At 41.8% G+C, this 17,144-nt stretch overlaps 2 protein-coding genes across 2 annotated transcripts; both read left to right on the forward strand.

The window, feature by feature from the left end:
• The first annotated feature begins 1,326 nt into the window (after positions 1-1,326).
• LOC129367040 (early growth response protein 1-B) lies at positions 1,327-4,712 on the forward strand. The gene is made up of 2 exons (XM_055041241.1): positions 1,327-1,706; positions 1,923-4,712. Exons 1-2 carry the CDS (start codon positions 1,547-1,549, stop codon positions 3,206-3,208), a joined length of 1,446 nt encoding a protein of 481 aa, XP_054897216.1. The 5' UTR covers positions 1,327-1,546; the 3' UTR covers positions 3,209-4,712.
• An 11,372-nt stretch (positions 4,713-16,084) lies between these two features.
• LOC129367198 (piggyBac transposable element-derived protein 4-like) lies at positions 16,085-16,921 on the forward strand. Its single transcript, XM_055041498.1, has 2 exons — positions 16,085-16,150; positions 16,523-16,921. The coding sequence occupies exons 1-2, from the start codon at positions 16,142-16,144 to the stop codon at positions 16,847-16,849; spliced, it is 336 nt and encodes a 111-aa protein (XP_054897473.1). The 5' UTR covers positions 16,085-16,141; the 3' UTR covers positions 16,850-16,921.
• The last annotated feature ends 223 nt before the right edge of the window (positions 16,922-17,144 follow it).

Here is a 17,144-nt window from a genome sequence, read left to right on the forward strand (position 1 = left end):
ATTATTATCTGGTCTTTGACCTTTGTCCTCCTTGAAGCCTACTGCTATTCTCATGTTTTTTTCTTTCCTTTTTTTTTTCTTGTTTAGCAGCTGGCATGTTGTCTTTTATGTGGAATCATCGCCATCATTTTCCCATCAACACTGACCAGGTTCCCCATCCCAGCAGAAGAGAAGCATACAGCCACAACGGTAACACGTCACTGTTGGGGGGATGTGTGTTCAGAAAAATGTCCGGTCTCGGTTTTCTGTCATGAACAGGTTTTTGAATGTCGACCACAGGTTCAGTTTTCATCTTGTCTGATCAGATCACCTTCTTGCGTGTTTAATGTGTTCCCTTCTAGGCCAACTTTAAAACAGGACCTCCGATAGGTTTTCTTTAACAATGGCTTTTTTCTTGCAATTCCTCCAAATGTTCAGATCCAAAGAGAGCACAATGTACATATTTTTAATTTTTGTCTTTACCTCTTTAAACTATAAATTAACCTCACAAATTTCTATTGAGGTTTAAATTTCTTTCAGAAACAGTAATATTTAAAAGGTTCTGCTCAATGGATTTATGCTATCGAAGAGTTAAGATCAATTCTAACTTGACAAGAAAAGGCTCACCTTCAAACCAGATTCAAATGGTTGAGAGTTCAGCCGTAAATTCTCAGCAGACTCGACACCACGAGACTCTTGTCTCCCCAAATGGTGCTTGTTTTGCAGCTGTGCCCCATTCTTTCTATCTTCCCACAGAGCTGTATGAGATATTTCAAAGCTTGCTTTGCCACTGACCCGCCTTGAGTTTCTCCAAAACTTTGTCTCCTACCTTTTCGCCACGACCCTTGATCTTCACGAGGTTTCTTCGCCAATGTTCTCTAACAAACCTTCACAGAACACGTTGCAAACAAGTGGACTCTACTAAGCAGATGACGACTGAGAGGTGATGTCATCTCGGTGTAAAAGAGTAAAGACGTGTTTGAAATAACCTGCTTTTTGGAACGATGTGTTCAGCGGTTTCATTGTGCTGTGACAATGCAAACGGGGATGATTTATTAGAGAGGACTCGTCTTTTCTGTGGAGAGAAATACCAACAGTGGCCGCCACTTGTTGCAACGTCAGACTCCATCTCTCTCCCGTCTCCCCGTGCAGCGGGAGGAGGGAGGGAGCAGTGGGGGACTCCGTCACATCCTCTGTCCACATATGGGCATGAAGTTTACACGCAGCGGGGAATCCTCTCACTGGAGCCGATGAATGGGGAGGAGGGTCCGAGGGAGCTGCCAAAGTGTATATAAGGAGAGAAAGGGGAAGTCGCTGATGTGAAACCCACAGCAAGCAAATACCGAGGACCGGAGACGAAACGGAATACCTTTAATTGAATTTTCTTTTTTTTTTATTCCCACTGCTTTGGATCATTTTTTTTTTTGTTTTAAAAACCGTTCAAAAGGTGGGTGGATATAAAACGGCGATCTACATTATTTTGTCCCCCCTCCCCTATTCCTCTTCTTTTTGTTTTATTATATTTTCTTTCCCCACTTGGAGAGACGGACTTCTCAAGTGCACCATTATGTTGAACAATATGGATTTGAACGCGAAAGATTCTTTTTATCCTCAATTTGAGAATTGCAACAGTTCTTCCCTGGGAATGGAAAACGGCGCGAGGAAAGACAGCAACCAGGAGGTGTTCGTCGATGCAGAACGGGGGGTCCCTGCCCAGTTCGGCCACGGTGAGTTCCTGGTTAATGAGCCCCTGTGTGCATGGCGTTAAATGTGTAGATGCTGAGTATTCTCAGGGAGGAGAGTGACTTTTTTTTTTTTGTCGAGTCGGGTTTTTACACTGAGACATAAACAGGTTTATGTAAGACGCGTTTTTTTTATAGGCTATATACATATATATAGAGAAATATGTAAGTTCGATCTTTTTTTTTTTCCTGTTTCAACAGAAGGAACCCCTGCAACCCTAAAAACTGAGGCTTCCAACTCGGAGTACGCGTTCAACCACTGCGAGTGCCCAAAAGACGCATACACCCCCTCCTCCTCCTCCTCGCTCGCCTACTCCGGCAGCTTCTATGTTGAGGCATCTCAGGGAGCGCCCTGCAGCACCGAAACACTCCTCAACATGATCACCGAGATCGTGGGCATATCCACGCTGCCGCTCTCAGAGGCGCAGCAGAACGGCAGCTGCAGCCGGGGGGCCTACCCCTCGCCCGGGCCCCCGGAAAGCAGCTCCGGCGGCTTCGGAGACTCAAAGAGGCAGCCGTACACCTGCTCTGGACCCGATCCGGACCAAGCCCCGCAAGACGGCCAGGCCCACCAAGACCCGTCCACCTCCCAGTACGGCTTCCAGAAGAAGCCAGAACCAAAGTCAGAAGCCGCCTCTTTCCCAGTTGTGGTTAAGAATGAGTTTGAAAGCAGCTGCTATGAGTGGGGGAGCTTTAATAATAAGTCTGACTGCTTGGAGACCACTTTCCACACAGAAACATTCCCCATGTCCAATGACTTCCCGCCTGACCAGCAAATGGACGTCAAGGACCTCTTGGAGACCTTTCCCCCAATCTGCCCCAATCCAGACATGGAGTTTAAAGTGGAGGGGGGCATCAAGCAGGAGCCGTGTTTCTCTGACACCTGTTCTCAGAGTTACTCCAGCCCCCTTTACAATAATTACCTTCCACCTCCACCAACTATGGGCCTGAAGCCCTACCCAGAGCCCCCACAGCCGTCAAACCAGTGCGACCCTCTCTACACATCCCCAGCCTTACCCAGCACCATAGACTCCATCCTGTACTCCTCCCTGCTGCCGGACTCGTTCCCGCAAACGTACACCAACCGCACGGCGAAGCCCCCCGGCAGCAGGGCGAGGAAGAGCCCGGCGGCCTCCTCCCACGGCCCGGCCAAGGAGAAGCCCTTCACCTGCCCCATGGAGAGCTGCGACCGGCGCTTCTCCCGCTCCGACGAGCTCAACCGGCACATCCGCATCCACACGGGTCACAAGCCGTTCCAGTGCCGCATCTGCCTGCGCAGCTTCAGCCGGAGCGACCACCTCACGACCCACACCAGGACTCACACCGGGGAGAAACCCTTTTCCTGCGACGTGTGCGGCAAGAGGTTCGCCCGCAGCGACGAGAGGAAGCGACACGGACGCGTTCACCTGAAGCAGAAGGAGAAAATGGAGATAAAGCCGCAGGTGACCGCCGGGGCATGGCCGTTCAGTCTTCCTGAGGGGATATGAAAGTTGCGCCCCCCCACAACCCCCTTGTTCTTTTCTTTTCTTTTCTTTTTTCGGGGGGAATAAGATGTTGAAAGAAGGAGCCAGCCTGAGTCGGTTTTGCTTTGCAAATTAGTCTGTAACCTCAGAGGTTTTTATTTAATTTTTTTTTTTTAAAGAGGAGCAGAGAGAAGGAAAAGAGCCTTACAGTATGTCTCTGCTGACTTTCTGCAGCCACGCCAAAGCTGCACAGGTCGGCAGCAGACCAACAGAGACTTGTTGCTTCAACTTTCAGAGGTGCCAAAGCCTCCGTGCTCTGCACTGCATGACTGGCCTGTTTCAGCACCTCCTGAATCTGGACAGCTCCAGCCTCCATTTGCCTCAGAGCCATGGTTGGATTGCACTTAACAGATTATAAATGATGACTATCTGCATTTACAGATTCCTTATTTTCTGCTTTTAGCATTCGTAGAGCAATGATTTTAACCTATGTTTTCTTCAAAAACAAAATGCATGTTTGTTTCAATGTTTTCTTTCCCTTGACTGGAATATCAGCCACTCTCAGCCCCTCACATATTGCAGTAAAGTGAAGGGGTGTTTTCTTTTTTGTTTTGTTTTTGTTATTATTATAATAATTTTTTTTACATGAATGTATGGTTTTGACCATGAAGCTGTACATCTTTGATCAGTTTACTGTTTTTATCTTATTCTTATCGTTTTACCGTCAATGTTTTTTTTGTCACTGGTCTTTGTGTTGTGTTACAATTGTTTGGATTATTACAGTTGTGAAAGATATATCATAAATGGGAAATAAATATATTTGTATCACTGTACCTCTTTGTATTTTTATAGATTAAGTGTATATTTGACAATTAAGCCTAAGGTGAAATGTATTCTCAATCATAAATAATGTCTTGATTTTTTTTTTTTTCTTTCGCTCTTTTATTTTTGGAGGGCTATTATTTAGTAACAATATTTTAAATGTTACAATTTGATATGAGAAAAACCCTTTTCACACATCATTCTTTTATTGATAAGATAGAGAGCGTTGTCTCGCTGAATTGTTGATCTTGATTTTAAATGCGGATAGGTACTTCAGTAAATTAGGCGTGTTTACAGTTTGTACAGTCGGGCAAGCTAGACGTTCCTAGCAAACCACATAAACATTGCTTTTGAGTAATCCGGTAGCACACATTGCTGCAAGTCTTTGTTAGACTGTAGAATAAAGGGTTTGTTGACTTCTGGTATCTTTTGCTGAAGGTACTGTTTTGCTGAAATGTTCACTTCAGCAAAAAAAAAGAAAGAAAAAAAAGGAGGAGGGTAAAAAAAAAACAATAAAAATGTTGAAGCGTTTGGTGAAATTGTCACCAACAGGTTATTGCAAAAACAAGTAATTTAACTCGCCTTAAGTTATATTAACTGTTCAAGAAAAGATTTTGTACATAGATGATTTCTACAATATATTACATTAATATCGATGTTGTTATTTTTATTAAAAGTTTATGAATAAAACAAAAAAATTCTGGAAGCTTTGAGTTTCTTGTGTGTGTCTTGAAAAATGCCAAAACAAAAGCTTGCGGAGAGTTACCTGTTATCGCTTCTCTCCAATCCGTGCCACACGGCTCAGAGACCCCCCGTGTTCGAGCTCCATGCATGAGTGTGTCACTTCCCAAAATACACGTTAGAACAGGCCACCTGTGGCTCCTCTCCGCCGGCCCAACGTTAGACATCACTACTCCTCTCTGTGACTCACAGAGCGAGGACGTATTTCACGTGAATTCATTTTAATTTTTGCAAATATTCTCTCTTGGTGTCACACCGTGATTGCCTCTGTGATCTTGTTAATCAGGTCGTTTTCCTGCCCTGTCAAGGAAACGAACTGAAGCTCCTGCTCGATTCATTTCCTTGTCTCCTCTTGTCAAAACTGCACTTGGATTCCTGTAAATGCAGGTACTAATATATGTGCTTTAGTCTCTTCTGGAACTTAAAAGCTGAGTGAAAAAGAAAAAATCAACACTGTTGGCCTCTGTTTTATGTATTTGATCTACAAGGCCTTGCACACGTTTAAAATTGTACTATTGTTGTGACCACAAACCTTGCTCTATGTAATCCAGTTCATGCGAGGGGCTAACACAAAGCAGTGCATCATTAGAAAGATGAAGGAGATTGATACATTAAAATCTCAAAAACTGTGGCACCAACCTTTACTGTGATACCCTGGATAAAATCTGATCTACCCATTCAACTGCAAATCTAGTGAGACATGGCCGTCCAGCGAAACTGGCAGCCTGGCCAAGAATAGAGCTGAAGTCAACCCACAAAACATTGGACATCCATGCATGTCTTTGTAAAAACTCTTTCAGACTGGAAAGTTTAAATTATTATTGAGATGTTTTAGCTCAAAGATTCTGTCCAAATTTAAACACAAGAAAAGTGTCACAAGTTTAGTTTGGTTGGCCCATTTCATAAACCCCAGTCAGGTTTCAGCTGTTCGGATATCAGAGTACATTTTCACTTTTTGAGCACAAGTTTAGGTTCTGTTGACAGAATGTACCTTTGTGCAAGAAGAAAAAAGCTTTTTTAGTCTTGACATAAGAATGGATGGAATAAAGATCAGGACAGTCATGGAATAAAACCTGTTAGGAGCCGCAAAACACTTAGGACTAGTGTTACGGTTAGCCTTGTAGCAAAACAATGTCCCCAAGCAAAATGCCAGATCTAAAACAGTACAGTTAAATCGAAGCACATGTTTGTCTTACACTAGTCAAGTTAAAGTTAGCATTTTACTACACATGAAAGTTTGCAAAAAATGTTTTTAGAAACAATTAAAAAAGCTATGTGTCCTGTTGTACATGTCCAATACTTTATTTAAATAAAATAGGAACATTTTGTGTCTGAAGAGCCACACACTGAGCTTGGTGGTTGTTAAGGGCAGTTTAAAGGAGGTAAAGTTTAAAGTTAAAGCTATGGGAATGCTTTTGCAATGCACTGTATATGTTTCAGCACACAGTTCTATCGTAAAGTGTACCTGTAGGAAATTTTAGGGCAATTATTCAAAGGGGCTTCTGTTCTGGTTTGCATCAGTTTTTCTTTCTTTTGCGATGCCAAAACCTTCCAATCTGTCCCTGCAGCTCATGCAGGCATGTATAAGAGGGCCTCCATGGCGGTACGTAGGACATGCATGTGTCCATGACGCAGTCGGCTGGCAGAACACTACCCTGCTTGCCCACATCAGTGCGTAAGTGCCTGAGCTGTCTGTAGCTGACAAACATACTGTACCAGTGTGAAAATGCAAGCTGCCACATGGAGCACTGTGAATAGTATGTACCCATCTTCTGCTGTCTATCATTCATCATCTCCTACAATAGCACAGAGCCCAACCGGCATCAACAGGCGCTGCCTTTATCTGTGTTATTTTAGTGGCAAACATTTCCCAGCGATGGAGCAGATGAGATTTTGAATTGCAGCAATGTGCAGTCACAGTGACCATTATCCGCACACTTGAAGACTGAAGAGGCATTGAACTCTGGCTACTGATGGAATTTCTGCAATTGTACATTTGGTGAGCTCAAATTTACATTTGCATACAGTAAATGGTCCTTGATGTATCTGCGGTACGGCAGTATATGTTTACCCTGTTTTAACAAAAGCCCCTGATAGAGACAAAAGACATAAATCACTTCCTTTCAGCAGAGTGACATTTATGGCTTTTGCTCCTGTAGATATGCAAAATACCTGAGGCCATTAAGTAATTTTGCAGGAGCGCTGAGAACCAGGCTCTCTAAGAAAGTGGATCGCTGCGAATGGTGGCATATGAAGTCCATTAAATCCTTTGCCAAGGCATTACTAATGCTAAGATGTTAACATTAGAGATGTTGCAACAGGGTGTTTATCCGAGGTAGTCTGTCTGTCTGAATCATATGTTTCACAAGCAACAAGGGAGAAACAGATGAACAGATGTAATTTCACTTCTGTACTGCCTAATCCTCAGAAATCGTTTGCTATTGGATTGCTTTTGAGTTAGTCAATTGGCCTTTTTATCTCCTGTACCACTTTCCCTGAGGATTATTATTTTGTTTAATTTATAAACATGACAGAGAAGGATTACATGGACCTGATAGCAGAGGATGAGTGTCACTACAAAATGATGGGTGCTTACACAATATGTCTGCTTCATTTTGTTTTCTTAAAAATTTTTATGTTTTACATTAAGCACAGTTGGAAAACTAACCCATAAAACAGAGAGGTTATAAAAAATGTAAATATGTGATATTTTGATCTTCAGGGGTTTCTGGCTGAATATAAAAATAAATATCAATTAGATCATTGTTTGACACATGTAGGTGCATCTCAGTCAGTTAGAATCTCATCAGAAAGTTAATTATTCCTCATTTAATTTCAAATTGAAAAACTGATACATTATGTTGTTCTTACACACAAGAGGAAACACGTGGCTTACATCTAAAGAAAACCTTAATATATGTATTGAATATATAACGCTAATAAAATGTGATTTCTAATAAAGAAAAGGTTAGGTTAAGGAATTATGGGTAAAACTGCTACTTTTACAGTTGTTCGTCAGACAGGCAGTGAAACTCTCCATGGGAAGAGTGGTTCACAAATTCTTGAAGAAGTGAACTGCTTAGAGTTCTGTACCCAAGGATTTTAATGGAGAATTGAGAGGAAGAAACAATCATTGTGTGAACTTCAGATGAAGTCAAATCTTAAAGAGCCACCACACTTAGACATTTCCAAGACATGAAATGAAGCTGTTTTTCCCCCTTGTGTTAAGCCACTGAATGAGAACATTTTAGGGTCATTCCTGGGCCAAGATAAAACAAAAAAGGACAGGTCTCTTGCTCAGTAGTAGTGAGTCAACATTTTCCAAATGAAAGCAAATTTAGCAATTGGAGTCAGGAAGAATAGAGGAGAGACTCATACATCTAGTTACTGGAGATCTGATGGGAAGCTTTGATGATTTGGAGGTGACATGACATCGGTTGGCGATCCTCCACTGTGTTTCTTCACGTATAAAGTCTGCAGAGGAAAAAAGAAAATGTTTGCCCACTTCATGCCTCCTCCAGCAGAGAACCTTTATGGAGATGTTGTTTTCATTTTCATCAGAACTTGGCAGCTGCCCACACTGCCAAAGGTACACAAATCTGCTGTAACAACCGTGACATCACTGTGCTAAATTGATTGGCCAGCAAGATGACCTGACCTGAGCACCACAGAGGATCTATAGTTCACTGGGAACAGGAAGATAAGACACAACGGATCCAACAACAAAGATGAGCTGAAAGCTGCTACTTATGCAACCTAGACTTCCTCGATCAGCAGAGCCACTGCTTTCATGCCACACCAAACTTATGCATTATTCTGTGGAAGTGATCAAATATTGAGTACATAAACATTACAGCTTATTGATTGCTGTCCATCAGCACAAAAATAAAGAAGTGGAATTTATTATTGTGTGTTCGTGTGCACGCGTGATGAATCTGCTTGACATATTAGCTTCCATTCTTGAACTGACTTACTGAAATAAACAACCTTTGTTGTGGTATTCTGACTTATTGAAATGCACCTGTAAAGCATATTTTCCTCCTCGGAGTCTGTCCATAACTGTTCTGCCTCAAAACCTCTGGAGTCTACTTTAGGAACGACAAGAGCATCTTCAGCTGTCGGTGAAGCATCCCTTTTATGCATGCTTGAACTCCAAACAATTCTACCTCTACAACAATAATCCAATAATGACTTTTTTCAGAATGTTTGAAAATGAATTTATTTGCTTATGCGAAAGATCATAGGCAGTCTTGACGGCTTGAGCTTCAGATATCAGGTCACCTCAAGCACCTATTAATAATCACAGTCCTACTTGAGACAGTCTATATGGCAGCACAGTCTCATTCTCGTGCTGGATTGATCCATTGTAGGGGTAATCACCGCATAATTTTATGCGCACCTTTGAAATGTGCACCCGGGCGCGTCATGGTCCTTGGGGTGGGCTCGGTAATCAAGGTGCATAATCGCATGGCAGTAATGGCAATCAGGCTTTAGCAGATTAATTCCTTGGATCATGCATCAACCCGTTGGTCCGGTATCTGATCATGAAGAAGGGTGTAGGTGGTCTGGAGAGCGCAGGTGATTAAAAAAGAAGAGAACCAGAACGTCGAGAAGGTGCTCGTTATGCAAACATTTTAAAGTGCCTAATTCTTTCTTTTTGCTCTCGCTCCCAAATTCTTCATTTGTATAACCGACCAGGCAAAGCATGAACCTGAGAGTAACTTTCTTCTCTCTCCATCAGAAATTAGAATTCAACTCGGAGGTTAAGGAGTCCAAGCAGCCCTTTCTTTCTTTGTGTACCAGAGCTGTTTGTGAAAGGCAGCGTGTATGATGCAGCTAAGGTAAACACTAAAATATGCCTTAATGAACACTTTCATTGCCGTCTGGTTAGGAAAATTCATAGCTGCCCTTGAAACACTGTAGATTCGATTCCTGGCACTACTGCCACAGCAGAGTTATGCATCTGAATGCAGACAACCTGCAGGATCCTGGATGGACAAGGTAAACAGCCATTTACAATATTTGTGAGAAACAGTGGATTTTTTTCTGTTGTTGCATTTTTGGCACATGGAAGTATTTCAGATTATTAAAGGCGCGTCAAATCGAACAATGTGACCTGAGTTAGTATCATTATTTTCAGTGATTATTCCCTTGATCAAGGGAAACAGTTTACCAAAAAATGAAAATGAACCTTTCCAGGAGTGCCTCAACTAACCAAATTACTCTGCGAATGCATCGCCTAGTCATCCAGGAGGTAATAAAAAACCCCAAAACAACATAAAAAGCACCACAGGACTCACTGGCTTCACCCATGCCATTGGTTGTGATTTCACAATGAAAAGGAGACTGGACAAGAATGGACTCCAGGAACATGTCTTGCAGTAGATAGTCATCTGAAAAGCCTCAGTTGAAGTTTTGTCAGAGGTTCTCACCAGAGAGTCAAGCTCGCACCTTACCAGAGTGGGGCCCAAAAAGAAAATGAGATTTCTACCATCTTAAAACAACTCTAACCTCAAAAATAGCACAGCACCCACTAACAGGTGTCATGGTGAAGAGATAATCAGTGTTATTCACTTCTCCTGTCAGCAGACATAATGTTATGTCTGATTTGAGTTCATGGAAGTCTATGATCACCTAAGCTGAATAAATGGTTGGTCTGCAGTATGTTGCAAAATGTCTTCTATGTACAGCCCATGTTGTACAGTGGAAAAGGGAAAGCACAACAAAAGATCAAATTGTGGATCTGGAAAGTAGTGTAGTGTCAAAAAATAGTAAAACAGTATTTGTATAGATATTTAAAAAAAATTATTCTAAACAATTTTCAATGACAGTTTCTGTGTTTAGTTGCACTTAATGTGTCCTGATTACAGTTTGGTCCCTATGACCAATCAGAGTGATCTAAGCATAGGTATTAGCTAATAATGAGTCGACCAATATTTTCTTAAATTGGATAAAATCAATGTCAATCATGGCGTTGAAAACAGTATGCTGTATAAACCAGTAGAAAACAAGACATTTCGTCAGTAATAAGCTTAACTTACTCACTGAAGGTGTTCAGGACCAAGAATTTTTGCCTGAGTTTCTAAACAGCAACAGACATTTTATCCCAACAGAAACTATGTTTACCATAATGCTTCAGCTGAAATTCTGATACCATCAGCTTGCGTTGATTTGTCTTTTGTTTCTAAGGATGTATACGGCTCAACATCAAAAACTACAGTTTGCTTATGCGCTATGTAGTGTTAGCATGTTTACTCTATTTGATCTCACACATTAATAATTTGATTTGCACATGTCTTCTGGGGACAAATTCTATAAAATTGTGCTTTGAATGTCGTAAAATGTACTATGTTCGGTAGTGTTTCAGCTCTGCTCTCTTCTACTACAAGAGCTCTATGTGGATTTCTGCGGGCAGCAGCACGGCAGGTCACCTGAGTGGTTGTGCTATGTGGGTTGCAGGTCGCTGTACACTGTGACTTACTGTGGCCCACTCTGGGCAATGATTCTGCAGGGGCCACTGATTTGCTTAATGTGTTGTTGCCTTTACCGAGGTTTTTGTCTGGTTGCAGTTGCAGTGACGCATTGAATTTGGGGGGGAATGGTTATTAGAAAGCTGCTAGCTGGGGGTAGGATTATTTGTTCCACTTAAGTCAGTAAAAAGGGTGTTCAAATGTGAGAGAGCATTTGGGGGCTTTAACTGATGAGGTGGCTAACCTTTGTAAGGACCACTGGATTTTGGCCCCTTCTTGGCACTTTGTCCTGGAACAGCCTATGCAGCAAGAGGTGGACTCTAAGGGGCCATTTGCATCTGTCTATTTGAGACTAACGCCAACATTTTAGCGTCAGACAATTTCTGCCTCTAATTCCAAGAACATTTCCGTCCTGAAACATGAGGACACGGACATAAGCCCTCACACATCATACGTCGTTCTATGTTCACAAGGACTTTGTATTGACTTCCATTAACTTGAAATTCATTTTTGCAGCCTAACCTCAAACCCTGGCCTTAAATCTAACTTAAACTCAATTCACACTTTAGCCCGAAACCCACCGCATAGCCCAAAAACCCCACTTCTTTGACTTTGGGCCCCATATGTACCAGTCGGTCCCCACTTAGTATTTGTTGTAGAAAATGGTACAGTCTGATTTGCTGACTGTACCAGTCTGCAATCAACTGTCTTGCTCATTCCTGGCATGCAGCTTCATGTCATCCATGTTGAGTTGATGGCAAATGATTTTTTCACTTTGAAACCTGCATCTGTGACTGATTCTTGTGATGACCTAAGGGGGACCTTAACATGACAAAGCATAACTTTAGTTTGTGCATCTACTTTGCAGCTTTTCTTGAATGCCCTCCAAGTGTGTCCTCCACATTCCCATTGAGACCCTGGTAAAGGTCTTCAGAGTAGCATTGTGCAGTTCTGTGCACTCAAGGATTGTGTGGAAATGAAAAACGTGGAGTTTCTTGACCTATGTGTGTGCTCAAAATAACTGTCAGGAGACCTAACAGAAGCTTCCATGTTACGGAGACTAATGCTATTTGTCAACGAGGAGACAAGGTCTTTCATGACAAGAACTGTTAAGCTTGATTGTGCTTTATTGATAAAACAAAGTCAGTTTCTTTTGTAAGTAAATGTGAATCAAATCAGTGCCTGGTGAGATTCAACTCAAAATTCTTGAGATTTTCTTGAACATCTACCATTGTGATATATATGCAGGCTGCTGTTCTGTTGTCTTGAACTTTTAGAGCCATGAAGGGTACCGGGAACTGGCTTCCTAAAATGCTTCTTTGGTATTGTTCATTCTCATCTTGAGTGGATCTCCTTGTGTTGATGAATAGGAAGTACAGCAAAGAAGGAAAAAGTATCAAACAGAAAACCTGTCTACATAAACTTAGACTGTTTCTAAGAAACAGTCAAAACTGAGCACTTACCTGTCAGAGGAGCTGGAAGATATATCATCCGTCAGTCATCCAACACATGTCATATTTTCAACAAAATGAGCTTTAGGAATCACCTTCTTGATACAGAAACTATCCTTTGTGGTGTAAAATAGTGTAAAAGGAACATATTGTATGTTTTTGACTGACTACTAAAATTAGTGACGACAGATCAAATCTGAAGTAGTTTTTTTTAGATACTTTTTGTGGCTCCAACAACAGCTGGCTCATTCATTGAGCCAAGCAGCCTTTCGTACATAAACAACGTTAAAGGTCAGATTGAATTGCTTTCGCAAACCACAACCTCTTACAATGCTTGAAAACAACAATGTCAACACAACACAATATCTTAAATTATTGGCCAAACCAATTTAAAAGCATCAAGAGGAAATCTGGCTCATTTGGAAATAAAATTCATAAAATTGAGAGGTGCTTTAAAACTTTTGCACAGGAACGTTGAGGCAAATCTTGGGTTGTTGACAGAAATAACTTTGACAGAAGTTTGTGCTTGCATGGAAATGTCCACAGTGCTATTACGTGTTGTAAATATCGAGAAATCTGCTGTCAAATTAGCATGCATCTCAAACAAACAAAAAAAAAAAGTCTCACGTCCACCTACCTATATTATCATGATTTTATATACTTGCAACTTTTAACCCCTCTTACCATAGAATAAATTACTACTGTATGTGACCGTGCATCCTGTAGGGCTGTGAGTGATTACTTTAGTGCTTTGACATTTGCAACAGCTGTAATGAGGCATGTCTCTGACAGACGTGTCACCACCAGCAGCCTATGTCTCAGCCGCTCAGTTCAACACTGAGTAGGGAGGCACAGTGTGGCCAAACACTGGCATTCTTTCTAGATAATGATGGCTCACCCAGTGGAGAAGCAGCGGGAACGTGTTGAAGTCTCAGACAACTGTGCGCATGTGTGTTTTAGAAAGGAAGTGAGTGAGCGAGGCCCATCGAGAGCCTATGTGAAGTTTTTTAGTGCGCGCATGTGTGTGTGTGCGTGTGTATACTTGTGCCTGTCATTGCCAAGATGGAATCAGAGACTGGGAGAGGAGGCTGGCTTGGGACATAAAGACTAGGAGTATAAAAATGAGTGGGCCGAACTCGCTCATACAGTCCACCCTCCTGTCAAGTCAAGCAGGGCGACGATTTGCATGTGCACACCAGCCCGCAACAGCAGCCCCAGCGCCTATTCTGCATCTAAATTAACCAGGAAAATCAAGCGCCGGCTCTTTGGAGCTCCATGAAATGTATGCAAAATGTAGCTACTTCAGCAGCAGCTTGTTTCCTCCGCCACAACTGTTGTTTCAGTCCCAGCCGAATTACCACAGCTGTGAAGTGGAGGCATTAGTGAAGATTAACACAGAACTGGCTCATTAGAAAGAAAATCACACACTCAACTGTGCCTTGTAAAAGGATTTGCACACCTGGAACTTTTTTTTTTCCACATTTTGACACATTGCAACACAAAATTACTGTGTATTTCTTTGGGCTGCTCTGTGACAGAGTGAAACAAATAGAACATACTTGGAAAATAATGGAAGAGATATGTGGGTTTCAGCAAGCTCTTTTAAAAATGTGTGTTTAAGGAACTCTTTAAATGCAAATGCATTAAACACTTTTCAAAATTTTATTTTCTAAAGAAAAAAAATCATTTTTGCTCCATTTCAGAACCATATAATGCTGTGTGTTAGCATAGACTAATTTATAATCTGCGGCCCATAGTATTTAGGTTTGGAATTTTACTTTCACAAAAATGTGCAAAAATGTCAAAATGTCTCATGGCAGTATATCTGCACAGAGTTTTAGGTTGGGAGGGGAATCATGAAACTTCCCAAATCTTGATTTCTTGCATACACATTCATGTATGCATACAATTTACTTTGACCATGGCTCATGTGCTGAAGGCATCAATTTCTCATCCCTTTCTGTATGGTAATAGTTAGGGCACAATTAGAGATATCAAATTACTCCTTCAGATAGATTTTGATAGATTCAAGACAAATAAGAGAGCAGTGCATTTCATTTTATATCGAGAAATTTAACCGCACACCCTTTCCTTTGTTTGCTTCCTGAAATTAGTAGAGCAAAGATCTGTTACATTATAAGCAGGTGACAATTGAAAGATGAATCAGCAGGTGGAAATATTTTTAGGGAAAAGCGCACCGATTTCTGGGCAGGTCTCCATACATCCGTTTTTTAACAGTATAGCAGAGCTGTTGCATCTCACAACCTCCTTCCTCCCTTCCTCAGTTCTCATCGCCCCCCCGCCTCGTCCTCCTCTCCTCCCCCCAGCTGTTCATAATAGCCAGCTCACCATTTCTCCGGCAAGGTGGCTTTTAGCCAGTGATTGACTGTCACTTTCCCCAGCGGTGGGGGCTGGCAGAGAACAACGTCCGTCCCTGTCTGAGTGTATAGGAACCATGGAGAGGTTACACAGGGGTGTATTGGATACAGTATGTGCTCCCGAGCCTTGAAGAGCTGGTGGTATCAGACAGGAGCTGTCTCTGATCTCAAACCTGCAGAGTCTTGTAAATCTAAAGAGATGTGGCTTTCATTCTTTCTTTCTGATTTTTTTTCTCTTTCTCCTGTGACTCTTAAATGCAGGCTTTCATATGGATGAGTCAGATCAGCAGCGCACATTTAAAAATCAAAACAGTTTCTCTCTCTATGGGTCCCCAAATCCCCTTGTCTTGTGTTGCAAGCAATCACTGTGTGAATATGTAATGTGATTCAGTGGTCTTAGAGCTCCATTTGTTGCATATGGCTGCATAAGACCAGTCATCAGCAAATGTCCAAATAAATAATTTTCTTAAGTCACTTCTCCTCTGATTTTAATGATCGCAAAACATGTTTCAAAGACTTAGTAGCAAAAAGTCTCAGGTAAAAACAGCAGAGGGGAAAAGAAAAGGAGTGAGCGCTGCTGTTGTTAGTCATCTGTGATCCTGTCACTCAGTGCTGCTGCGGCATAGGGTCTGCTTCCTGTTAACAAGATATGTTTACAGCATCAGCACTGGGCTCCCACCGTCTGCGGGTTTGTGCGTTTATGCTCCTTGTCACTCCTAAAGATTGACACGTCCACATGTCTGTTAACCATTAACTGGTCAGGAACTGCCATCTTTTTGAGGAGACAGATAGTGACAGGATCCCTGTCAGTGCTTCCTGGCTGAGGCGGACCTTCCTTTGTCGGCGTGCGGAGGGAGGCATGCGTCTAACCATTAACTGTATCCTCCTCAGACCCCGCGTCCTCATATGAGGACATTACGTTTTTGCTATTCTGCACCATGATACTGAATTTGTAAGAATTTTGACCAATTGTCCTCATCTGGGGGGCATGCCCGCACCACCTAGTGGTCTCATAATGAAATTACACTCGTTTGAAAAAAAACAGCATGGCGGAGATGACGGCCAATTTCTTCGACGGCAACTCCCGACAGAAACATGGACAAGGTAAAAATCCTAATCGAATTTTATGATTGAAACTTGTTTATTTATGCACAATTATGTCTGTAGCTTCACCTGGCATGCTTATTTTATATATTTGAGTAATATTAGCAAGCTACAACGTCTGTAAACATGACGTACTCGTTTGAGGACATCAGGTCTAGCTTCAGTGCAAAACGTAAAATGTTCTCAAGAGCATTTGTGTTTATTTCTAGTCAAAATTTCTAATTTCTAGTCAAAATAAGTCTTATTACACTTAAAATAAGGCTCATCCTTCAAAAAGGGTGCAGGTTTACCCTGTTTTCCGTCAAGATGGCTGCCATAAAAAATTGTCCTTGCTACATCACTTAGAGATTATCTAATTGGTTTTGTTTTTAGGTGAACCTAACTGGTACAGTCATGAAGAACAGGATCCCAAAAGCAATGCAGAAGCTTCTAAGTGACAAGATCATGAAGCAGCAAGGCAGAGGTTCCTCCGCATCAGTTGTCAGGAGAGTTGGGAAACTGAATGTAGTGAAATGGTTTGACAACAAGCCGGTCCTGATGCTCTCTGCTGTCCACGCTAAGGAGCCAGAGGACACCTGCCAGCGGTGGTCCAAGAAGGACAAATGCTACTTAACCATCAGAAGACCAAATATTGTACAGGAGTACAATGCAAAGATGGGTGGGGTAGACTTATCAGACAGAATGATGAGTTCGCTATAATATGTTCATAATGAAGTTCATAAACTTTGCACTTTTCCATGCAAAAGCTGCACACTTTTATCTGCAATTTTGTGTTTGTTGACAGTATGAAATAAACTTGTACTTTGTTAACCAATGGTGTCTTCATTGTGAAAGTCTGGACAGAAAGCAGCGTAAATGTACATGCTGTGAAACACAGATGTAAATAATAACATTGATTGTATGGTCTTATCGTCACACAGATAGACCCAATGTCCTCGTAAGAGGACATTTAGTTTTGATATCACCACTTATTGTAGAAAGCTAAAATTTCATT

This window comes from Poeciliopsis prolifica, unplaced genomic scaffold, assembly GCF_027474105.1.
Source record: "Poeciliopsis prolifica strain line A6 unplaced genomic scaffold, Auburn_PproV2 SCAFFOLD016, whole genome shotgun sequence".
NCBI lineage: Eukaryota > Metazoa > Chordata > Actinopteri > Cyprinodontiformes > Poeciliidae > Poeciliopsis > Poeciliopsis prolifica.